General features: G+C 35.7%; 1 protein-coding gene across 8 annotated transcripts in view; it reads right to left on the bottom strand.

The window, feature by feature from the left end:
- The window catches only part of CDK19 (cyclin dependent kinase 19), a 182,624-nt gene that overhangs the window by 112,716 nt on the left and 42,611 nt on the right, over positions 1 to 27,297 (bottom strand). For all 8 annotated transcript variants that reach the window (XR_014267520.1, XR_014267521.1, XM_082475290.1 and 5 more), the window contains one exon: positions 12,044 to 12,119. Coding sequence is in view for 6 of the 8 variants with exons in the window: in XM_082475290.1 (XP_082331416.1) it covers positions 12,044 to 12,119 (76 nt within the window). In the remaining 2 variants the exon portion in view is untranslated. The remainder of the gene's footprint in view (positions 1 to 12,043; positions 12,120 to 27,297) is intronic.

Raw genomic sequence — 27,297 nt, 5'->3', positions numbered from 1 at the left:
TTTCTGAGGAGGAATAAAGTATAAATACCATGCCAGCAACATCCAAAGACCAAAGCCACAAATAAAGTTAAGCTTATTAATCAGATTAATTTAACATAAGGTTGCAAAATTATCAGAAAGGCTGGCAATCCAGATTAAAAAAAAAACTTCTTCTTAAAATTAGAATTTACTTACAGAGAAAAAAGGTGACAAAACAGCTTGTACCCATAAATCAACTATACTTCAATAAAATAAATTTTTAAAAAAACAAATATACAAATCAATTTTCACTGCAAAGTAAAGGAGCTGTTACAGTGGAGGATTACTGGACTGAATGTCAATATTCTGACATAGTATGAGTGTGTTTCGTGTTTGGTAATTGCAATCATTGTTGCTTTTGTTGTGGTCATCCATTTACAATGTTTGGTGTCAGTCTATCTCCTGTAAAAATAAAATACAGTGTGTGTGTGTGAAAAAAAAAAAAAACAGCTTGTACCTAAACCTTAGTTACTTACTATTCTGCAAATAAGATTTTCAAATATCGTTTTCTTTTCTGATATTATTTTACTGTCAAGAATACCTAGCATTATCTTAAGCAAACTGTAATCCGCTGGCAGTCATTTTGTTTTAAATGCTAATTTTCTTCAACTATTTGAATGCTATATTACCCAATAACATCACTAAAATCTAAAAACTGTAAAATTTCCAATTAATTAGAACATTCTTCTAAGAAAAATAGCCCATTCAAGCTTTGAAATTACTGAGCTGCTGAGTATACTAAGAAGCCTGTAAACCAATACAGTACGTCCTTCTACATACAAACAAGTTACATTCTGAGAGCGTGTTTGTAAGTCCAATTTGTTAGTAAGTTCAACAAAGTTAGCCTAGGTACCCAACTAATACAATCGGCTATATAGTACTGAACTGTAATAGGTTTATAATACTTTTCACACAAATAATACATAAAAAACAAACAAATATAAAAAGTAAAGAAAACATTTTTAATCTTACAGTACAGTACCTTGAAAAGTACAGCAGCACCAGCTACATCACCGCTGCTTTTACACTTGCTTCCGGACATCCTGGGCTTGAAATAAAGATACTGTACTACTATACTCTATACAGTACTGTACAGTAAAGTACACAAAAGCACAACACTTGTAGAGGATGCACGCATGCCAGACCCGTGAACTAACTTAATGTGATTGGACATGCGAACACAGGTTCACATCTTTGAAAGTCTGCAACTTGAAGGTTCGTATGAAGAGGACTTACTGTATCTATGTTTTCTCAGTTTATCTCATTCCCATTATAATAATATATAACTGTCCATTATAATAAAATACAATTATCTGGTTTTGAACTATAATCTTCATCCTTTCCAAATGCAGTCTATTAACTCTAGTTTGTATCTGTTAAAGTTCTACTTCATCTTGACTTTGCACTGTTCTGATTGGTTATTGTTTGTTTGTTCGCTATTTTATTTATTTATTTATTATTTATGTTTGGCTCCATTGGGTCTTCGTTGCTGCATGCGGGCTTTCTCTAGTTACGGCGAGCGGAGGCTACTCTTCGTTGTGTTGCATGGGCTTCTCATCGCGGTGGCTTCTCTCGTTTCACATCACGGGCTCTAGGTGCGTGGGCTTCAGTAGTTGTGGCACGCAGGCTCAGTAGTTGTGGCTTGCAGGCTCTAGAGCACAGGCTCAGATGTTGTGGCACATGGGCTTAGTTGCTCCATAGCATGTGGGATCTTCCTGGACCAGGGATCGAACCCGTGTCCCCTGCACTGGCAGGCAGATTCTTAACCACTGCACCACCCGTTTGTTCATTATTTAAGTCAAACATCCATATTAAAAATGTGAACAGCTTGTATCACCAGAAGTCATATAAGGCCAAAGTAAGAGAAGAATAATATGTGAGACTATGTCATTATGATAATCTACTGGTACCTAAAGTAACTAAACTCCTTTTCCCAAATAATCTAAATTCTCTGTTATAATGTGTTATTGTACCAAAATCCTAATTACAGGCTTTCCCTGTTTGTGATCCCTATCACTTTAGACTTCCCTGTCCACTAGCTCTCTCCACTGACTCAAGATGGCTACTGATTGGCCAAGTGCCTCCATTCCTCGTTTTCCTGGTTACTACCTGAAACCCTACCAGCCGCCTACCAGGTCCCCCAGCCTGCCTTAACTCCCTCATTATCTACTCCCTACTCTTTTTCTCCCAGGTAAAGACCTATCCCCCAAACCCACTGCTTGGATAATACAATTTCCATTCCATACTTCTGGGTGCCATAAAACCACCTATCCTCTGACACTATGGCTTATCTCCCCCAATCCCTACTCTAATTTCTAATGCCCTGAACCCCTGGCTGGTGACCTGAAACTGAAGAGCCTGTTCCCATTTAAAAAACTATGACAAGGCAAGATGTATCCTAGCATGTAAGATTTTAATTCTGAATGTGTTCTCCATAGAAACAATGTTATAAGTAGTCCTCAAGTACTACAGTATTAGAGTACCATAACTCAGTTACCCATAGGCCAAATAGGTTTTGGTGGCGGAGACCAGTAACCTGGGCATCATTTATATCAATGTTTCCTGAGGGAAAAGACATTTCACATTCCAAACAACTGATTTAAAAAGACTGCCACCTTCCTGAAAATACTGCTCTGTATTCTCTCAGCAAGCAACACTATCCAAAGAGTAGTGATCAATATCTGTTAACTGACTGATATATTTGAGGAAGGGGCACAACTGTATCTGCCGCTAAAGTACATTTTAAATATAACTTAGCGAGCTCTACCCACCACCAGAGCCTCCCATCAAGCCTCTTAGATAGACTCAACCACCAGAGGGCAGACAGCAGAAGCAAGAAAAACTATAATCCTGCAGCCTGTGGAACAAAAACCACATTCACAGAAAGACAGACAAGATGAAAATGCAGAGGGCTACATACCAGATGAAGGAACAAGATAAAACCCCAGAAAAACAACTAAATGAAGTGGAGATAGGCAACCTTCCAGAAAAAGAATTCAGAATAATGATAGTGAAGATGATCCAGGATCTCGGAATAAGAATGGAGGCAAAGATCGAGAAGATGCAAGAAATGTTTAACAAAGACCTAGAAGAATTAAAGAACAAACAAACAGAGATGAACAATACAATAACTGAAATGAAAACTACACTAGAAGGAATCAATAGCAGAATAACTGAGGCAGAAGAACGGATAAGTGACCTGGAAGACACAATGGTGGAATTCACTGCTGCGGAACAGACTAAAGAAAAAACAATGAAAAGAAATGAAGACAGCCTAAGAGACCTCTGGGACAACATTAAACGCAACAACATTCGCATTATAGGGGTCCCAGAAGGAGAAGAGAGAGAGAAAGGACCCGAGAAAATATTTGAAGAGATTATACTCGAAAACTTCCCTAACATGGGAAAGCAAATAGCCACCCAAGTCCAGGAAGCACACAGAGTCCCATACAGGATAAACCCAAGGAGAAACACGCCGAGACACATAGTAATCAAATTGGCAAAAATTAAAGACAAAGAAAAATTATTGAAAGCAGCAAGGGAAAAACGACAAATAACATACAAGGGAACTCCCATAAGGTTAACAGCTGATTTTTCAGCAGAAACTCTACAAGCCAGAAGGGAGGGGCATTATATATTTAAAGTGATGAAAGAGAAGAACCTACAACCAAGATTACTCCACCCAGCAAGGATCTCATTCAGATTCGATGGAGAAATCAAAAGCTTTACAGACAAGCACAAGCTAAGAGAATTCAGCACCACCAAACCAGCTCTACAACAAATGTTAAAGGAACTTCTCTAAGTGGGAAACACAAGAGAAGAAAAGGACCTACAAAAACAAACCCAAAACAATTAAGAAAATGGTCATAGGAACATACATATTGATAATTACGTTAAACGTGAATGGATTAAATGCTCCAACCAAGACACACAGGCTTGCTGAATGGATACAAAGACAAGACCCATATATATGTGGTCTACAAGAGACCCACTTCAGACTTAGGGACACATACAGACTGAAAGTGAGGGGATGGAAAAAGATATTCCATGCAAATGGAAATCAAAAGAAAGCTGGAGTAGCTATACTCATATCAGATAAAATAGACTTTAAAATTAAGAATGTTACAAGAGACAAGGAAGGACACTACATAATGATCAAGGGATCAATCCAAGAAGAAGATATAACAATTATAAATATATATGCACCCAACATAGGAGCACCTCAATACATAAGGCAACTGCTAACAGCTATAAAAGAGGAAATCGACAGTAACACAATAATAGTGGGGGACTTTAACACCTCACTTACACCAATGGACAGATCATCCAAAATGAAAATAAATAAGGAAACACAAGCTTTAAATGACACAATACACCAGATAGTTTTAATTGATATTTATAGGACATTCCATCCAATAACAGCAGATTACACTTCCTTCTAAAGTGCGCATGCAACATTCTCCAGGATAGATCACATCTTGGGTCACAAATCAAGCCTCAGTAAATTTAACAAAATCAAAATCATATCAAGCATCTTTTCTGACCACAACGCTATGAGATTAGAAATGAATTACAGGGAAAAAAACGTAAAAAACACAAACACATGGAGGCTAAACAATACGTTACTAAATAACCAAGAGATCACTGAAGACATCAAAGAGGAAATCAAAAAATACCTAGAGACAAATGACAATGAAAACACAATGATCCAAAATCTATGGGATGCAGCAAAAGCAGTTCTAAGAGGGAAGTTTATAGCTATACAAGCCTACCTCAAGAAACAAGAAACATCTCAAATAAACGATGTAACCTTACACCTAAAGGAACTAGAGAAAGAAGAACAAACAAAACCCAAAGTTAGCAGAAGGAAAAAAATCATAAAGACCAGAGCAGAAATAAATGAAATAGAAACAAAGAAAACAATAGCAAAGATCAATAAAACTAAAAGCTGGTTCTTTGAGAAGATAAACAAAATTGATAAGCCATTAGCCAGACTCATCAAGAAAAAGAGGGAGAGGACTCAAATCAATAAAATTAGAAATGAAAAGGGAGAAGTTACAACAGACACTGAAGAAATACAAAACATCCTAAGAGACTACTACAAGCAACTCTATGCCAATAAAATGGACAACCTGGAAGAAATGGACAAATTCTTAGAAAGGTATAACCTTCCAAGACTGAACCAGGAAGAAACAGAAAATATGAACAGACCAATCACAAGTAATGAAATTGAAACTGTGATTAAAAATCTTCCAACAAACAAAAGTCCAGGACCAGATGGCTTCACAGGTGAATTCTATCAAACATTTAGAGAAGAGCTAACACCCATCCTTCTCAAACTCTTCCAAAAATTTGCAGAGGAAGGATCACTCCCAAACTCATTCTATGAGGCCACCATCACCCTGACACCAAAACCAAACAAAGATACTACAAAAAAAGAAAATTACAGACCAATATCACTGATGAATATAGATGCAAAAATCCTCAACAAAATACTGGCAAACAGAATCCAACAACACATTAAAAGGATCATACACCACGATCAAGTGGGATTTATCCCAGGAATGCCAGGATTCTTCAATATATGCAAATCAATCAATGTGATACACCATATTAACAAATTGAAGAATAAAAACCATATGATCATCTCAATAGATGCAGAAAAAACTTTTCACAAAATTCAACACCCATTTTTGATAAAAGCTCTCCAGAAAATGGGCATAGAGGGAACCTACCTCAACATAATAAAGGCCATATATGACAAACCCACAGCAAACATCATTCTCAATGGTGAAAAACTGAAAGCATTTCCTCTAAGATCAGGAACAAGACAAGGATGTCCACTCTCACCACTATTATTCAACATAGTTTTGGAAGTCCTAGCCACGGCAATCAGAGAAGAAAAAGAAATAAAAGGAATACAAACTGGAAAAGAAGAAGTAAAACTGTCACTGTTTGCAGATGACATGATACTATACATAGAGAATCCTAAAGATGCCACCAGAAAACTACTAGAGCTAATCAATGAATTTGGTAGAGTTGCAGGATACACAATTAATGCAGAGAAATCTCTTGCATTCCTATACACTAATGATGAAAAATCTGAAAGAGAAATTAAGGAAACACTCCCTTTTACCATTGCAACAAAAAGAATAAAATACCTAGGAATAAACCTACCTAGGGAGACAAAAGACCTGTATGCAGAAAACTATAGGACACTGATGAAAGAAATTAAAGATGATACCAACAGATGGAGAGATATACCATGTTCTTGGATTGGAAGAATCAATACTGTGAAAATGACTATACTACCCAAAGCAATCTACAGATTCAATGCAATCCCTACCAAATTACCAATGGCATTTTTTACAGAACTAGAACAAATCATCTTAAAATTTGTATGGAGACACAAAAGACCCCGAATAGCCAAAGCAGTTTTGAGGGAAAAAAACGGAGCTGGAGGAATCAGACTCCCTGACTTCAGACTATACTACAAAGCTACAGTAATCAAGACAATATGGTACTGGCACAAAAACAGAAACATAGATCAATGGAACAGGATAGAAAGCCCAGAGATAAACCCACGCACCTATGGTCAACTAATCTATGACAAAGGAGGCAAAGATATACAATGGAGAAAAGACAGTCTCTTCAATAAGTGGTGCTGGGAAAACTGGACAGCTACATGTAAAAGAATGAAATTAGAACACTCCCTAACACCATACACAAAAATAAACTCAAAATGGATTCAAGACCTAAATGTAAGACCGGACACTATAAAACTCTTAGAGGAAAACATAGGAAGAACACTCTTTGACATCAATCACAGCAAGATCTTTTTTGATCCACCTCCTAGAGTAATGGAAATAAAAACAAAAATAAACAAATGGGACCTAATGAAACCTCAAAGCTTTTGCACAGCAAAGGAAACCATAAACAAGACGAAAAGACAACCCTCAGAATGGGAGAAAATATTTGCAAATGAATCAACGGACAAAGGATTAATCTCCAAAATATATAAACAGCTCATGCAGTTCAATATTAAAGAAACAAACAACCGAATCCAAAAATGGGCAGAAGACCTAAATAGACATTTCTCCAAAGAAGACATACAGATGGCCAAGAAGCACATGAAAAGATGCTCAACATCACTAATTATTAGAGAAATGCAAATCAAAACTACAATGAGGTATTACCTCACACCAGTTAGAATGGGCATCATCAGAAAATCTACAAACAACAAATGCTGGAGAGGGTGTGGAGAAAAGGGAACCCTCTTGCACTGTTGGTGGGAATGTAAATTGATACAGCCACTATGGAGAACAATATGGAGGTTCCTTAAAAAACTAAAAATAGATTTACCATATGATCCAGCAATCCCACTACTGGGCATATACCCAGAGAAAACCATCATTCAAAAAGACACATGCACCCCAATGTTCATTGCATCACTATTTACAATAGCCAGGTCATGGAAGCAACCTAAATGCCCATCGACAGACGAATGGTTAAAGAAGTTGTGGTACATATATACAATGGAATATTACTCAACCATAAAAAGGAACGAAACTGAGTCATTTGTTGAGACGTGGCTAGATCTAGAGACTGTCATACAGAGTGAAGTAAGTCAGAAAGAGAAAAACAAATATCGTATATTAACGCATATATGTGGAACCTAGAAAAATGGTACAGATGAGCCAGTTTGCAGGGCAGAAGTTGAGACACAGGTGTAGAGAACAGACATATGGACACCAAGGGGGGAAAACTGTGGTGGGGTGGGGATGGTGGTGTGCTGAATTGGGCGATTGGGATTGACATGTATACACTGATGTGTATAAAATTGATGACTAACAAGAACCTGCAGTATAAAAACAAACAAACAAACAAAACAACTAATATTAAACTTTCATTGGGTTATTTGTATGGAAATACGTTAATATAAATGTTTCAGACATTACATGAAATTTCTAAAAAAATAAATAAATATAACTTAGCATTCAGAGACCACAACAAAGTGACTGAATTTTTAAAAGACATTTACCGGCCCCCTATTTATTATTACTGATCTAAGCTAAGGCCACCCAAAATTTACTTTTCCATCACACTAACAAATTCAACTTAAAAGAAAGGAGGAAAGCTAACCTCCACTGGGAACTGAAGGTTATGAGCCAAAAGGCTTACATACTTTAATTTATCCTTAGTACAATTCTGTGATATTAGGTACTATTAATCTAATTTTAGACATGAAGAAACTAAGGTTAACAGAAATCAGATATGTTGATAGTTGGTTTACAGGATTAATAATTCTTATTAGGCAAAAAAAATAAAAAAAGAGACTGCACAGACTGAGAAAAATGTTTAATTCCAAATCCAGATAAATCAGAGTAAGTAGTCTGAAAGATGAACTAGAAATAAGAGTGGAAATTAGCCATATTTTAACCCAGGAACTTAGATGTAGTATATACCACTAACATATATGCTAGGGTCAGACTCTCTTCTCACATGCAACTCCTCCCTCCTAAGAACTTATATGATTCTTGAACATATTTGAAAAGAAGTGCTTTGTCAAAATATTTATGAGATTTAGTTGATAGTTTGGTTATAAGGTGAAGCTGAGAATGACCTGGAACATCAGCAAGTTAAGCGGCTCAGGGATTCTGAGAATCCGGGCAACCTGTGCTGCATGGCCTGCTTCCTTGGCATTTCCAGCGCTCGAAGCAAATCAGGTACAACCTGATTCCCCCTGAAAACACCTTCATTTCTATAGCCACCTAGAAAATGGGTCCTTGCTCAAGGTATGGAGAAGTAATGGTGAAGTCCAGATACAACCTCAAGTCTATCTGATACCAAAGTCCATATTCTCTCCCACTTTACAATCTGAAACCTAAGGCATATTTTTTTTCAAACACTTTGTTTTCCCACTTCAGTCTCTTATTTTGAATCTAGAATTACCAAGTTTGTTAAATTTTATAATTCAGTATCTTCTATAATAATAAACTTTAAAAATTAAATGTATAGTTGCTTAAAAATAATTTACTTTGACCACAGAAAACAATTTTAACTAAAAATTATCTTTTTTTAGTTAGAGTTTAAATAGGAAAAGGTTACTATCAATAATAATAATAAAATAACCATTGACACACACACACGAGAAACTGGTGAACAAAACCAGTATTATCTCTTCTCAGACTGTTCCTTCTCACATTTGTCACCTTTATACAAAACCCCAGAAACGAGTCCCAAATACAAAAACTGAGAAAATTCATTCCTAGAAGATCTGCTCGACAAAAAAATACTAAAGGGAGACCTTCAGTTAAAATCAAAGAACTATATGACAGGGCATCCCTGGTGGCGCAGTGGTTGAGAATCTGCCTGCCAATGCAGGGGACACGGGTTCGAGCCCTGGTCTGGGAAGATCCCACATGCTGCAGAGCAATTAAGCCCGTGAGCCACAACTCCTGAGCCTGCGCGTCTGGAGGCTGTGCTCCGCAACAAGAGAGGCCGGGATAGTGAGAGGCCCGCGCACCGCGATGAAGAGTGGCCCCCACTTGCCACAACTAGAGGAAGCCCTCGCACAGAAATGAAGACCCAACACAGCCAAAAATAAATAAATAAATAAATAAATAAATAAATAAAGGAGTTCCTTTAAAAAAAAAAAAAGAACTATATGACAGTAACCCATATCTACACAAAAAATAAAGAGCACTGGTCAAGGTAACAACATGGGTAAATAGAAAAGACAGCATAAATGTATTTTTGTTCTTAACTCTTTTTTCTTCTATGTGACTTAAAAGACAGCTGCATAAAGCAATAATTATAAAACTGTGTTCGTGAACTTATAATTTACAAAGAAGTATGCACTTAGCCACTACGCAATAACATACATGCTAACCTGCTGTCAAAATCCCTATCATGTTGGAGCTAAGTCATTCAGGAAATGATAAAACAAATTATTCAATCCAGAAATTCTGCATACTTCCTGAAGTTCTATTAGGCAAACCCTCAATAAAAATACAGAGACTGTGAATGAGTTTAAGAGTTAAGTTTTTCCAGCTTCTGCACAGCAAAAGAAGCAATCAACAAAATGAAAAGGCAACCTACAGAGTGGAAGATATTTGCAAACTATTTATCTGATAAGTGGTTAATATCCAAAATATGTCAGGAATGCATACAACTCAATAGCAAAAATCATCATCAACATCATCATCCAATTAAAAAATGGGCAGAGGGACTGAACAGATATTTTTCCAAAGAAGAAGATATACAGATGGCCAGCAGGTCCATGAAAAGGTGCTCAATATGACTAATCATCAAGGAAATGCAAATCAAATCCACAGTAAGATATCACCTCACACCTGTTAAAATGGCTATTATCATAAAGACAAGACATAACAAATGCTAGTGAGGATGCTGAGAAAACAGAACCCATGTATTCCTCAGAAGATATGTTTCTGTTTCAAAAAGAACATCTAGATTTGGGTTTTCATTTCCTAATAATCAATACCTTAAATTTCAGCTATTAACCCAATTAACTCACAGAAGTTGAATTAATGCTATACTAAATTATGGTACTGTAAAATAGCAAAATTCCACACCAGTGATATTCATATTGGTTGAAATAATAATGTTTATGACTTTCAGGGAGTTAAAAATCACGTATCAAATGCTTATTCTGGTAGAGCATTATAAACACCAATTTACAGTTAATGGAAAACTGCCAAAATGAAAATTTTAAATAATAAACTTATATTCTAAAGCAAACTTAGGATCATATAGAACTTCTTTGTTCTGTTTATTTATTGATTTATTCAAAAAACATTTATGGGGCACCTGCTACATTCCAGGTAGTTATGCTAGGAACTAGGGATAAAAAGACAAGGTCCCTGCCCTTCAAACTGTGCACAGTCTAGTGAGAAGCTCCCATTCTGAAATCAAAGAATTTATGACTAGAAGGGACCTTATAATTCCCTTATTTCACAAATAAGGAAACTGAGACTCATGGCTAGCTTAGCCACTAAGGCAGACACTCAGGTGTAAAGAAATCCTGCCTCATGTGTTCTTTGCACCATTCTTTTTCTTATGATTAAGAGTGATGATGGAGTGCTTCCATGTGAGTGAAGCAGAAATATGGAACCGTGGGCAATATATGTAACAATTACCAAATGAGAGATAGAAATATCTAATGGATATGGACAATATATTTAATAATTTAGAGACAGAAATCCCTTATAGATGTGATAACATGATAAAGCCCCAATAAGAAACTAAAACACTAAAATAAGAAACTGAAGAACTAAAATAAGGGAACATAATATTAAGACTTCTAAGCCATAATTATGATTTTGCCTCTGTTTACTGATCTGTAAAATGGGGATATTAAAAGTACTTATTTCATGATTGTTGTGAAAATTAAATTCATTAATACGTAAAAGCACTTAGTAAGCCTGGTACCTGGTAAATACTCAGGAAATGTTAGGTATTCTTATGGACAATCATTTCTTAAATGTACAAGTATGCCATATAAAGACAAAAAAAAAAAAGAAATGATCTTTCTTTAAGGAATTCTCCTATTATTATGATAGTCTTATTTTTCTAGCAACTAGTAAAATGTAACACCAAAACACTTATTTCAGAAAAAATACTTTATATGCATAGTATCTAACAGTATCACCCTCTTCTCTATAAAGACATATATCAGTCCTAAAACTACAGGAAAGACAGATATTAATTAAATTACTAATTTAAATTAATAATTATACTCAATCATAATTCAAATTAATTAAATAATCATTTAGCTCCGTATTCCTAAGATTATAAATCCTAAATATCATTAAGAGAATGTTCAATGATGACTTTCAAGTAAACAAAAAGTTTATGCAACTTTTCTCATCGTATATAAAATATCCTTAAACTAATTAACACCTTTGAAATAACATGCATTCTATATATTAGTGAAGCTTTTATATTAATATCAATCATCATCCAATATCATAACAAAATAAATAATGTATTTATGTCCACTTACTGCAATCTCTCTACAAGCCGACATGGATATTCCTGTGCCTTCAATTTGCTTCAATGCATATTCCTTTTCATCTTTTCTGCATATGAACAAAAAAAATTATTTTTTTCTACACATTATTTTCAGATTCAAAACTATAACTACAAAACAATGAAATGCACAACTCTCAGTGATATGTAAACACCCTCACTATGCATGCATTGCTTATTATTTCTGATAATATTTCCATTACAATAATGTGAAATACCAAAACAATTCATGTCACAATGAAAACACCAGACAGAGCCAAAACACAAAATACAAAATTGAAACAGAACAGGATACTAAACACAGCACTAGTTTCAAAAAGTAAACAAGCATAAATATAAACTCAAGCATATTGCAAGATAATTCTACTGTTTTAATTATCTGGAGTCCATGAAAGCATTCTGTTATAAACATTAATTACAAAAATAAATGACAGATGTAAACTTCTATATTTGTTTAAAGTAATTTCACAGTATAAGACCCACTTAATAAATGGGGGAGTTATAGAAGAATGTTTACCCACTAAGACACGCTAGTTTTCACCTAGGACAGGGGACATTCAAAATCCCTAAGACCTCAACCAAAAGCCTTGGAAACACTTCAAAATTGGCCACCAACACCTCATTCTCAAGATCTCTAGGAAAAACTCAGTAGTTACAGTGAATTTTCCAATTAATGGAGGTAGAATTAGGAATTCTGGGAAACCCCGGTAGTTACCAGGGTGCTTAACCAAGGGAAGACAACAGCTCAATAATGGTGATACGGTCCATAGAAATAGTAATAGTATCAGATGAGTGTCTAGTGCAACACGGTATCCTCAGGGTACTAACACCAGAAACAGCCATAGCAAGGCCCCAGCTGAATGTCACAAATGTGATTCCTATCACTGGTTATTCTGACAAGAGGAGTGTAATCCATGCCCTCTGAGTTTTGCCTTTTGATTATATTAGAGCCTCAAGAGGGTATCACCATGTCATGAAGGTTTTGTCCAGTGATAGTACCTAAGTAGTGCCACATCTGTCCTACTTACCTATTCCTCATTTTCCCCATTCTGTGTTTACTAGCGGATAAAGCAGTTTAAGAGGTTACTCATAATATGCATTTTAAAACATCATTTTACGTGCATTTTGAGGATTTTCACAATCATCTATGTTTTGAGCAAATAACTGAGTTATGGTTACTTTTTCCCACAGTCTGAAAATTATATCTATTTTTCTTCCAATATATGACATTCAGGAAACAATTAAGCAGCATTTTGATAAACAGAAATTGTACCACATATGTCAACAGGATAGACTGTTATGCAATTATTAAAATAATCATGAAGATCATTAGAAACATGGAAAATGTTTACCATATGTTGCTAAGAAAATACATAAATCATACCGTATAAAAATATATACATTTAGACATATGTTGAAGGTGATATAAAAAAAGAAAAACAGTTGTGTTAAGATGTAGAAAGTTATGTTAACTACCTTAATGCCAATATTATATTGTCTTTTACATTAGAATTAGAGGGAAAAAGAAAAAAAACAAAATAATTTGATACTCTGAAAACAGTCGCCCATTAAAACAATCTTTAGTATTTTCAAAGTGATATCTTAGGCATGTTTTAAAGAGCAAAGTCTTCCTTTTTCTCCATCCTGTTTCCTCCAAACATAAAACTACACGTTTTTCAGACCACCCAGAGGCCACTAAGTACAAGCAGCAGGTGAAGGTGACTGAATGTAATTAAAGCCAAATATCCCCCCTACCTTGAAAGTATGTGTGGGTATGTGTGTGAAAGCATTTGTGCCTGAGATGCTTAACACAATGCTTACAATGTAAATTTCATACAATTAATAATTAAATTAACTACCAGGTATCTACTACTAAATATTTAATTGAATAAATTCTTAAAGTTATACATGCTTTCTGACAAAACTTTCATATGAAATTATAATTTTCTTTTAAACAGAAATATTTCAATCCCCAGTTCCCCTAAATGAAGTGCTCCAGAAGCTCATGTAATTGCATAGTTTTATTTTTAATACTGTAAAGAATATTACACAATCTGGATAGGTTATTGTTGCTATGGAAACTATAAGATTTTTGCAGTAAGTCAAAAAGTGCAAAATTAACACATCACATTAATGACTTTTGAATTTCACATCCAGGCTGTCAAAAGAATTTGAAAGCTTGAGCAGAATAGACTGAAGCATAGGCCTCTTACTCTGAATTATATGGATAGGATCTAGGAACAAACCCAGTAATTATTTCACTTAATAAGTTTAAATATAACTTCCATCTGCTAAATTAATAAAATACTCAAAGATCTGCAAACTTAAGATTTATCTGCAGCTTTTGCATTGAGAATGAAATAAAGTGCATATATCATTACCAGTTCTCTTGTATATTAACTGTTGGATGATAAGCGATGATGTGGCACCTCTGAGGTTCACCATATGAAGAAGTGGCAGAATCCCAGCGGGCATATGGACTCACTTTCATCACTGTGCTATGTCAATGCCAAGCTGTGGTCAGATGCCAATACCTTAGTTATGAAAACTAAAGATTTGTCCTTTCCCACAATGCCCACAAATATTTCAATGACTGGCACATGAGGCAGAGAAGCCTTATTGCTCTCATCCCATGTGAGAGCCCTTCTCCAGGAGCTCGTGTGAAAATTCATACCCCATGGCTTATATGTTTCAGGCACACATAATATTAAGTATCATAAAGGTATAATTTGTTCTTTTACCTGACAAGGCTGAAAAGGAGGTGAACCTGGCCTCCATGGCTATGATAACCTGGCTTTTAGAGGCAGCCCAGTTCTTCCCTAAAACTATTTTATTTCTAAATTACTTTTATCTAAATAAAAGAAGTTTATTATTTACTACAATAAAGACAGAGCAATTCCAAAGCCTTCAGGGAAACTGCTTTCTAAATTTTAGTGCATATTAGATACTACTGTTAGAGCAACTGCACATTGAAAATAATTAAAGGAGTTTACTAAATAAATCCAGGTGAATTAAAAATAAATTTATAGTATAAACGTGGATTTATTTAATATAGACTGTTTTGAATTTAAAGACATTTCTCCTATACATCTGTAATATGTATCAAAACCATGCCAGCTTCCCTCTCAGCATTCATCACAAAGAAAACCAAGTGTTCAATGGGAACATTATATAACTACAAAATAGAAAAATTAATTTGGCAGAGACTGGGATTCTATTACATTTTCCATCTGAGACACTATGTTCTGGAAAACTCTTGATGCAAGCAATTCTATAGATAGCACAAAAAATAAGAAGCACATATTTGTGCAAATTGTAGAAATCACTGCCTTAAAATGAAAGCATTATCTCAGGCAGAAAACTAGGCTCAGTGGTAGAATTTAAATGTAATTCAGGGAAGAATTTCTCAAGCCTAAAGACGCAGTTTCAGTAGGAACATCTTTTGAATGAACTATTAGGAACTGGTCTAATGAAAAAAATAGTCTTATACCTTTAAAAAATGTCCAAGCTTGATGACCAGCCTCCAGTCACGTTTAGCAAGGTGAAGCACCATTCAGCAGCTCGTATGCACAAGTGTAGTTAAGGTTTGGCCAAACCCCACTCATTACAATCATAATTAGACAGGTTCAAGGCTTTTTGGCTCCTATTAATACTACTACCAGGTGTCCAGATCAGCCCTGGGCCATCTTTGGTCCCAAGGACCTACGACAGACAAAAAATTTAGAAGAATCTTTTAAGAAAAGATGAAGGAATTCAGGCTCAAGCAAAACAGAGGGGAAAATTTTAGTCTTCAAACTAATAGGGTTAAAATCCTTTTCTGTTTCTAAGGAAAACAGAGGGTCCTTACTATTTTATTTTACATCAAGCAACAAACAAACAGAGTCAATATTTTATGTTCCAATACTGTGCCAAACTCTGAGGATGAACAAATTTAAAGACTAGCTACCCTAGATATCAGAGTTCACAATCCACCTGGAAAGAGATTGTGAGTGGGAAATATAAACAGATAACTCTGATATGACTCCCTCTGCACCGAAGACGTATGCATAACAGGCACAGAGAGAATGAGACTAGTATTTCTTCTCAGAGCTTTAAGGAAGATAACTACATAGTGATGCCTTTGAGGGAGGAGTTTCCCAGGCAGAAAAGGGACGAGAGGGTCAGAGAATTCCAGGTAGAAGTAGGGCATGAGAAAAATAACCAGGAAACCGCTGGTATTCAGTATGGCTGGAAGCTGGGGGCATGATGACAAGGTGCAAGAGATGAGGTTAGGTTAGAAAAGTAAAGGGAAGGGACCAAGTGAGTTCAGCAAAGAAACTTGTACTTCATATGTAAACAGTGTGGAGCAAATGGTTTTGAGAACAGAGAAGGTACATAACAGATCTTTGCTCAGAGAGATAAATCTGGTAACTATAAACTGGTGGCAGAGCAAACATCTGGGAGGTTGCTCAAACGTCCAAAGAAGAGAAGATGAGGACCAGATTAGAATAAGCAGAGGAGAACAAATATGGACTCAAAAGACATTCCTGCGTCAGAAGTGATATAATTTAGTAACCAATTTGATTCTGTAGGTGAAGCAAAGGAAGGCTGTGAAGATGGGTGAAGCTTCCACTTTGCCTAATCGTGCCAATGATAACGATTAAGCAGAGAAATGATGACATGAATAAATGGAGACCAGGAAATATAAGATTTTATCCTAAAGGCAATGAAAGTTACATATAAAGACTAATCTTATTAGGAAGGACTGAGATTAGAGGTGTGAAAAACAATTAGGAGTTACTGCAATGAAAGGGTGAGAAGGAAAGACCCTGGATTAGTATAATACAATGTTAGCTTCCAAAAGGAGCTTGCGACAATCCTGTTACAACCTCCTCATGAAGATGAAGAAGGTAGACCACCAGCCAGAAGCAGAGCTCAGATGAAATCTTCCAAGTGCAACATTCCCCATAACAGAATGGTAACTAACAATAAGACTGGAGAGAAGAAATACTTGTGACAGTCATTTTTAAATAGGAATTGGCAGGACCAAATGAACAAATAATGAAAATCAAGAAGGCTGAATCAAAGATAAGTCTGGGGTTTTGGCTTGGTTGATGGGGTGGATGATACTATTGAGAACAAAACTCAGGTCACATCTCAGAAGGTTCTTCAGCTTGTAAATGACTCCTTCAGATAGAAAGAAACTCTAACCAAAAATATCTGAGAAGTTCAAAAAGAAGATGCCCTAAAGATGTTACCAGGCCTATTGTGGTGGATCATTTCACAATACATACAAATATTGAATCATTACAATTTTTTACACCTGAAACTAATATAATGTTATATGTCAATTACACCTTGATTTAAAAAAAAAAAAAAGTTTACTGAGGGCCTGCCATAGGAGTTTCAGATTTAAAGGACTTGAGCTTACAGACATGATATTGGATTGGAAGAAGTAGCACGTAGATAAATAACTTTTTTGGTGCCCAGGAAAGAAGTTGAGGCAACATGGGAAGGAGGAAAGGAGAACAAGAGAGAGGGAAGAAAAGAAGAAAGACAGAACAATTTCTGAACACTTCTCTCTCACATCCCTTAAGAAGACAAACAATTCTATGAATTTGTCCTTTAAGTTTTCTTTTCCAAACCTTAAGACTAGAATTCAAATTAATGGAATCATCAGAAATATAGTACTCAAGATGGCACAGTATGACCATATGCAGATTTTATAACCAGGTGTTACCAATAAGACTTTACTCAAACAATATGACACCTGAGTCTTGCCAACTTTTTTTTTTGCAGTTTTTAAAAATTGAAGTACAGCTGATTTACAATGTGTCAGGTGTACAGCAAAGTGATTCAGTTATGCACATATATAATCTTTTTCAGATTCCTTTCCCTTACAGGTTATTAGAAGATACTGACTATAGTTCCCTGTGCTATAACAGTAGGTCCTTGTTCTTTATCTATTTTATATATAGTAGTGTGTATCTGTTAATCCCAAATCCCTCATTTATCTGTCCCCCCTTTATGTCTGTGAGTCTATCTCTGTTTTGTAATTAAGTTCCTTTGTATCATTCTTTTAGAATCTACCTATACGTGAAATCATATGGTATTTGTCTTTCTCTGACATACTTCACTTAGTATGATAATCTCTAGGTACATCCATTTTGTTGCAAATGGCATTATTTCATTCTTCTTTATGGCTGAGTAATATTCCACTGTTTATATATACCACCTCTTCTTTATCCATTCACCTGTTGACAGACATTTAGGTTGCTTCCATGTCTTGGCTACTGTAAATAGTGCTATGAATATTGGGGTACATATATCTTTTCAAATTAGAGTTTTCTCCAGATATATGCCCAAGGGTGGGACTGCAGGATCATGTGCCAACTCAATTTTTAGTTTTTCAAGGAACCTCCATACTGTTCTCCATAGTGGCTGCACCAATTTACATTCCCACACCAACACTGTACGAGGGTTCCTTTTTCTCCACACCCTCTCCAGCATTTATTATTTGTAGACTTCTTCTTTTTTTTTGGTCATGCCGCACAGCATGTAGGATCTTAGCTCCCCGATCGGGGATCGAACCCATGCCCCATGCAGTGAGTGGAAGCACGGAGTCCTAACCACTGGACTGTCAGGGAATTCCTGTAGACTTTTTAATGATGCCCATTCTGCCTGGGGTGAGATGATACCTCATTATTGTTTCGACTTGCATTTCTCTAATAATCAGCGATACTGAGCATCTTTTCATGTGCCTGTTGGCCATCTGTATGTCTTCTTTGGAGAAATGTCTATTTAGGTTTTCAGCCCATTTTTTTACTGGGTTGTTTGTATTTTTTCTATATTAAGTTGCATGAGCTATTTGTATATTTTGGAAATTAATCCCTTGTCAGTATCACTGTTTGCAAATATTTTCTCTCAGTCTGAAGGCTGTCTTTTCATTTTGTTTATGGTTTCTTTTGCTTTGTAAATGCTTTTCAGTTTAACTAGGTCCCATTTGTTTACTTTTGGGTTTGTTTTCCATTACTCTAAGAGATGGATCTAAAAAAATATTGCTGTGATTTACATCAGAGTTTTCTGCCTTTGTTTTCCTCTAGGAGTTTTATACTGTCCAGTCTTACATTTAAGTCTTTAATCCATTTTGAGTTTATTTTTGTATATGGTATTAGATAATGTTCTAATTTTATTCTTTTGCATGTAGCTGTCCAGTTTTCCCAGCACCACTTACTGAAGAGACTGTCTTTTCTCCGATGTATGTTCTTGCCTCCTTTGTCATAGATTAATTGACCACAAGTGCGTAGGTTTATTTCTGTTCTTTCTATCCCGTTCCATTGATCTACGTGTCTGCTTTTGTGCCAGTACCATCCTGTTTTGATTACTGCAGCTTTGTAGTACAGTCCGAAGTCAGGGAATGTGTTTCCTCCAGCTCTGTTCTTTCTTCTTAAGATTGTTTTTGCAATTCGGGGTCTTTTATGTTTCCACACAAATTAAAAAAATTTTTGTTCCAGTTCTGTGAAAAATGTCACTGGTAATTTGAAAGGGATTGCACTGAATCTGTACATTGCGTTGGGTAGTATAGTCATTTTCACAATATTGATTCTTCCAATCTAAGAACATGGTATATTTCTCCATCTGTTTGTGTCATCTTCAATTTCTTTCATCAGTGTCTTACAGTTTTCGGAGTACAGGTCTTTCACCTCCTTAGGCAGGTTTATTCCTAGGTATTTTATTCTTTTTGATGTGATGGTAAATGGGATTGTTTCCTTAATTTCTCTTTCTGATATGTTGTTGTTAGTGTATAGAAATGCAACAGATTTCTGTGTATTAATTTTGTATCCAGCAATGGAACTGAATTCATTGATGAGCTCAAGTAGTTTTCTGGTGGCATCTTTAGGACTTTCTATGTCTAGTATCATGTCATCTGCAAACAGTGACAGTTTTACTTCTTCCTTTCCAACTTGGATTTCTTTTATTTCTTTTTCTTTTCAGATTGCTGTGGCTAGGATTTCCAAAACTATGTTGAATAAACATGGCGAGAGTGGGCATACTTGTCTTATTCCTGATCTTAGAGGGAATGCTTTCAGCTTTTCACCATTGAGTATGATGTTAGCTGTGGGTTTGTCAATAATTGTTTTCTTCAAGAAGAATGCTGCCATAAATCAATGTTATATTGCTTTCACTTAATATGTGATGATTTGGCTTAGCAGATTAAGAGGCTTCCATATCACATAGAATATAAGAATAAAAGAGTATGGGGGTGGGGCTAATGGCAGACTCTGGGAAAACTCACGCCAAGGAGTACTTCCCAGAACTTCTGCTGCCAGTGTTCTTGTCCTCATGGTGAGCCACAGCCACCCCCCTCCTCCCCGCCTTTGCAGGAGACCCTCCAATAATAGCAGTTTTTCAGGGGAGAAAAAGCTCATATTTGAAAATGAAGCACAGATATCTTCAGCTTCTCCAGTGAATAGAGGAACTGAAATCAGATGTTATAATAAGAGTACTCTTTAAATCATAACAGGTATTCTGATAGAGGTGAAAAGATAAAAATAGCCTGGATCAGAAGATCTTTTTAAAATTTCAACAATTCTTCCACAAATGTTCTTCATAACAAAAGAAAAGAAATTTTCCGACAAGACAGCAGACAGCAGAAGCAAGAACCACCCAATCCTGCAGCCTGTGGAAAAAAAACCACATTCACAGAAAGAGAGACAAGAGGAAAAGGCAGAGGGCTATGTACCAGATGAAGGAACAAGATAAAACCCCAGAAAAACAACTAAATGAAGTGGAGATAGGCAACCTTCCAGAAAAACAATTCAGAATAATGATAGTGAAGATGATCCAGGACCTTGGAATAAGAATGGAGGCAAAGATCGAGAAGATGCAAGAAATGATTAACAAAGACCTAGAAGAATTAAAGAACAAACAAACAGAGATAAACAATACAATAACTGAAATGAAAACTACACTAGAAGGAATCAATAGCAGAATAACTGAGGCAGAAGAACGGATAAGTGAACTGGAAGACAGAATGGTGGGATTCATTGCTGCGGAAGCAGAATAAAGAAAAAACAATGAAAAGAAATGAAGACAGCCTAAGAGACCTCTGGGACAACATTAAACACAACAACATTCATACTATAGGGGTCCCAGAAGGAGAAGACAGAAAGGACCCAAGAAAATATTTGAAGAGGTTATAGTCGAAAACTTCCCTAACATGGGAAAGGAAATAGCCACCCAAGTCCAGGAAGCACACAGAGTCCCATACAGGATAAACCCAAGGAGAAACATGCCGAGACACATAGTAATCAAAGTGGCAAAAATTAAAGACAAAGAAAAATTATTGAAAGCAGCAAGGGAAAAACGACAAATAACATACAAGGGAACTCCCATAAGGTTAACAGCTGATTTCTCAGCAGAAACTCTATAAGCCAGAAGGGAGTGGCATGACATATTTAAAGTGATGAAAGGGAAGAACCTACAACCAAGATTACTCTACCCGGCAAGGATCTCATTCAGATTCGACAGAGAAATCAAAAGCTTTACAGACAAGCACAAGCTAAGAGAATTCAGCACCACCAAACCAGCTCTACAACAAATGCTAAAGGAACTTCTCTAAGTGGGAAACACAAGAGAAGAAAAGGACCTACAAAAACAAACCCAAAACAATTAAGAAAATGGTCATAGGAACATACATATCGATAATTACCTTAAACATGAATGGATTAAATGCTCCAACCAAAAGACACAGGCTTGCTGAATGGATACAAAAACAAGACCCATATACATGCTGTCTACAAGAGACCCACTTCAGACCTAGGGACACATACAGACTGAAAGTGAGCGGATGGAAAAAGATATTCCATGCAAATGGAAATCAAAAGAAAGCTGGAGTAGCTATACTCATATCAGATAAAATAGACTTTAAAATAAAGAATGTTACAAGAGACAAGGAAAGACACTACATAATGATCAAGGGATCAATCCAAGAAGAAGATATAACAATTTTAAATATATATGCACCCAACATAGGAGCACCTCAATACATAAGGCAACGGCTAACAGCTATAAAAGAGGAAATCGACAGTTACACAATAATAGTGGGGGGCTTCAACACCTCACTTACACCAATGGACAGATCATCCAAAATGAAAATAAATAAGGAAACACAAGTTTTAAATGACACAACAGACCAGATAGATTTAATTGATCTTTATAGGACATTCTATCCAAAAACAGCAGATTTCACTTTCTTCTCAAGTGCGCACGGAACACTCTCCAGGACAGATCACATCTTGGGTCACAAATCAAGCCTCAGTAAATTTAAGAAAACTGAAATCAAGCATCTTTTCTGACCACAACGCTATGAGGTTAGAAATGAATTACAAGGAAAAAAACGTAAAAAACACAAACACATGGAGGCTAAACAATATGTTACTAAATAACCAAGAGATCACTGAAGACATCAAAGAGGAAATCAAAAAATACCTAGAGACAAATGACAATGAAAACACAACGATCCAAAACCTATGGGATGCAGCAAAAGCAGTTCTAAGAGGGAAGTTTATAGCTATACAAGCCTATCTCAAGAAACAAGAAACAGCTCAAATAAATGAACTAACCCTACACCTAAAGGAACTAGAGAAAGAAGAACAAACAAAACCCAAAGTTAGCAGAAGGAAAGAAATCATAAAGATCAGAGCAGAAATAAATGAAATAGCAACAAAGAAAACAATAGCAAAGATCAATAAAACTAAAAGCTGGTTCTTTGAGGAGATAAACAAAATTGATAAACCATTAGCCAGACTCATCAAGAAAAAGGAGAGGACTCAAATCAATAAAATTAGAAATGAAAAAGGAGAAGTTACAACAGACACCCCAGAAATGCAAAGCATCCTAAGAGACTACTATAAGCAACTCTATGCCAATAAAATGGACAACCTGGAAGACATGGACAAATTCTTAGAAAGGTATAACCTTCCAAGACTGAACCAGGAAGAAATAGAAAATATGAAGGGACCAATCACAAGTAATGAAATTGAAACTGTGATTAAAAACCTTCCAACAAACAAAAGTCCAGGACCAGATGGCTTCACAGGTGAATTCTATCAAACATTTAGAGAAGAGCTAACACCCATCCTTCTCAAACTCTTCCAAAAAATTGCAGAGGAAGGAACACTCCCAAACACATTCTAGGAGGCCACCATCACCCTGATACCAAAAGACAAAGATACTACAAAAAAAGAAAATTACAGACCAATATCACTGATGAATATAGATGCAAAAATCCTCAATAAAATGCTAGCAAACAGAATCCAACAGCACATTAAAAGGATCATACACCATGATCAAGTGGGATTTATCCCAGGGATGCAAGGATTCTTCAATATACGAAAATCAATCAACGTGAGACACCATATTAACAAATTGAAGAAAACCATATGATCATCTCAATAGATGCAGAAAAAGCTTCTGACAAAATTCAACACCCATTTTTGATAAAAGCTCTCCAGAAAATGGGCATAGAGGGAACCTACCTCAACATAATAAAGGCCATATACGACAAACCCACAGCAAACATCATTCTCAATGGTGAAAAACTGAAAGCATTTCCTCTAATATCAGGAACAAGACAAGCATGTCCACTCTCACCACTATTATTCAACATAGTTTTGGAAGTCCTAGCCACAGCAATCAGAGAAGAAAAAGAAATAAAAGGAATACAAACTGGAAAAGAAGAAGTAAAACTGTCACTGTTTGCAGATGACATGATACTATACATAGAGAATCCTAAAGATGCCACCAGAAAACGACTAGAGCTAATCAATGAATTTGGTAAAGTTGCAGGATACACAATTAATGCACAGAAATCTCTTGCATTCCTATACACTAATGATGAAAAATCTGAAAGAGAAATTAAGGAAACACTCCCTTTTACCATTGCAACAAAAAGAATAAAATACCTAGGAATAAACCTACCTAGGGAGACAAAAGACCTGTATGCAGAAAACTATAAGACACTGATGAAAGAAATTAAAGATGATACCAACAGATGGAGAGATATACCATGTTCTTGGATTGGAAGAATCAATATTGTGAAAATGACTATACTACCCAAAGCAATCTACAGATTCAATGCAATCCCTATCACACTACCAATGGCATTTCTTACAGAACTAGAACAAAAATCTTAAACTTTGCATGGAGACACAAAAGACCCCGAATAGCCAAAGCAGTTTTGAGGGAAAAAAACGGAGCTGGAGGAATCAGACTCCCTGACTTCAGACTATACTACAAAGTTACAGTAATAAAGACAATATGGTACTGGCACAAAAACAGAAACATAGATCAATGGAACAGGATAGAAAGCCCAGAGATAAACCCACGCACCTATGGTCAACTAATCTATGACAAAGGAGGCAAAGATATACCATGGAGAAAAGACAGTCTCTTCAATAAGTGGTGCTGGGAAAACTGGACAGCTACATGTAAAAGAATGAAATTAGAACACTCCCTAACACCATACACAAAAATAAACTCAAAATGGATTCGAGACCTAAATGTAAGACCGGACACTATAAAGCTCTTAGAGGAAAACACAGGAAGAACACTCTTTGACATAAATCACAGCAAGATCTTTTTTGATCCACCTCCTAGAGTAATGGAAATAAAAACAAAATTAAACAAATGGGACCTAATGAAACGTAAAAGCTTTTGCAAAGCAAAGGAAGCTACAAACAAGACGAAAAGACAACCCTCAGAATGGGAGAAAATATTTGCAAATGAAGCAACTGACAAAGGATTAATCTCCAAAATATATAAACAGCTCATGCAGTTCAATATTAAAAAACAAACAACCCAATCCAAAAATGGGCAGAAGACCTAAATAGACATTTCTCCAAAGAAGACATACAGATTGGCCAAGAAGCACATGAAAAGCTGCTCAGCATCACTAATTATTAGAGAAATGCAAATTAAAACTACAGTGAGGTATCACCTCACACCAGTTAGAATGGGCATCATCAGAAAATCTACAAACAACAAATGCTGGAGAGGGTGTGGAGAAAAGGGAACCCTCTTGCACTGTTGGTGGGAATGTAAATTGATACAGCCACTATGGAGAACAGTATGGAGGTTTCTTAAAAAACTAAAAATAGAATTACCATATGACCCAGCAATCCCACTACTGGGCATATACCCAGAGAAAACCATAATTCAAAAGGACACATGCACCCCAATGTTCATTGCAGCACTATTTACAACAGCCAGGTCATGGAAGCAACCTAAATGCCCATCGACAGACAAATGGATAAAGAAGATGTGGTACATATATACAATGGAATATTACTCAGCCATAAAAAGGAATGAAATTGGGTTATCTGTAGAGACATGGATGAATCTAGAGACTGTAATACAGAGTGAAGTAAGTCAAAGAGAAAAACAAATATCGTATATTAACGCATATATGTGAAACCTAGAAAAATGGTACAGATGAACCAGTCTGCAGGGCAGAAATTGAGACACAGATGTAAAGAACAAACGTATGGACACCAAGGGGGGAAAGCGGTGGTGGGTGTGATGAATTGGGAGATTGGGATTGACATATATACACTAATATGTATAAAATGGGTAACTAATAAGAACCTGCTGTATAAAAAAATAAATTAAATTTAAAAATTCCAAATTCAAAAAAAAGAATAAAACAATATGGAATAAAAATTTTGAAAAACAGAAACCAAAAAATATCATTTAGTTTTACATTGGTAATTCTGAATTATTCAATATCATGAACTCTATATTCACTCAGCCTAGCAGCAATGATTCCTTATTTGGGGACTCTTTCCTTTATTATACAATACCATAATGTTTTTTAATTTATCATGAAATTTTCCAAAAATGAACAAACAAAAAATCAAAATAAATGACAGTGATACTCTATGTAACTCTCACACAGCTTCAACAATTATCAGTATGCGGCCAATCTTATTTCTACTGCCTCCACTTTTCTTGATTATTTTGAAACAAAATGCAGACATCATATCATTTCATTTGCCGTAACAATTCAACACCACAGCATTTTTAATTATCAGGATTTTTTCATTTAAATGACAATAGTCCTTTAAAAATAATTCTGAAATATTAAAAATCTTGTACCAGAGGGTACTGTTATTATTTTGCACTCCCCTTATTAACAAATAATGTCAAATAACACTAGCACCTTCTTTATGCTTTCATCTACCATATATTTCATCTACTCGTTCTCTATCACCGATGTACAGTAATAGTCTCCCTTATTCAAGTTCAGTATTCCCTTGCAACATGGAAATCTGACAGTTTATCTTTTTGCCTTCATTCTTTAGAAAGACTGCTTTTATTTAGTCTCTTTTCTTAAAAACTGATTTATTAATTAATATATCTCTTTCTCTAAAAAACGTTCTTCATTTTATACTATTTCTTTTATTCAGAATTCTAATTCAGATAAACATTTACTGTTTTAAAAGCTATAAAATAATAAAATTCCAGAAACTCCTATTATGGCAAATTCTTATTGCTCAGAAGTGATTTTAATTAAAACAAACATATCTGCAGTAATGCTTTAAGAATTCAGGTATCAAAAGTGTTAAGTTTAAAACATATAATTAAGGACTGTATTACACAGAAAGTAATCATTAGCAAATATTTAGTGTAAAACAATTATTTTATATAAACTATTATCTTCCTTTGAGAATTCATGATCTCAAGTTAGACTTACTTGCTACAGAAGGTAATGTAACAAGTAACGCCAGACATTCCTTTCAGAAATATTTTACTAAGCATGTGCTACGTGCCAGGCCTTGTGCTCTAAGAAAAATAAGAAGAAAAAGGTGATCCTTTCCCTTGTGAACCTTTACAATGAGAGACACACAAGCAAGAGATACAATCTGATAAGCACTATAAGGGACTTCCCTGGCGGTCCAGTGGTTAAGACTCCGAGCTTCCACTGCAGGGGGCACAGGTTCGATCCCTGGTTGGGGAACTAAGGTCCTGCATGCCATGTAGCACGGCCAAAAACAAGAAACACAAGCACTATAACAGACAAATGTGCAAAGTACATCAGATAAAGAATATTAAGAAGGGTTTGGTTCTGGTGCAGGCAGTAGATAAAGAGGGCTATTAGGTAAATAATTTTCAAAGGGAACGTGCCAAGTGTACCTTGAAAGATAAGCAGGATTTCATTAAGCAAAGAAGGGTCAGAGCCTTATGGAC

The sequence above is a fragment of the Balaenoptera physalus genome (genome assembly GCF_965194825.1).
Source record: "Balaenoptera physalus genome assembly, chromosome: 9".
Classification (NCBI taxonomy): Eukaryota; Metazoa; Chordata; class Mammalia; order Artiodactyla; family Balaenopteridae; genus Balaenoptera; species Balaenoptera physalus.
This window is presented reverse-complemented; position numbering and strand designations above follow the sequence as displayed.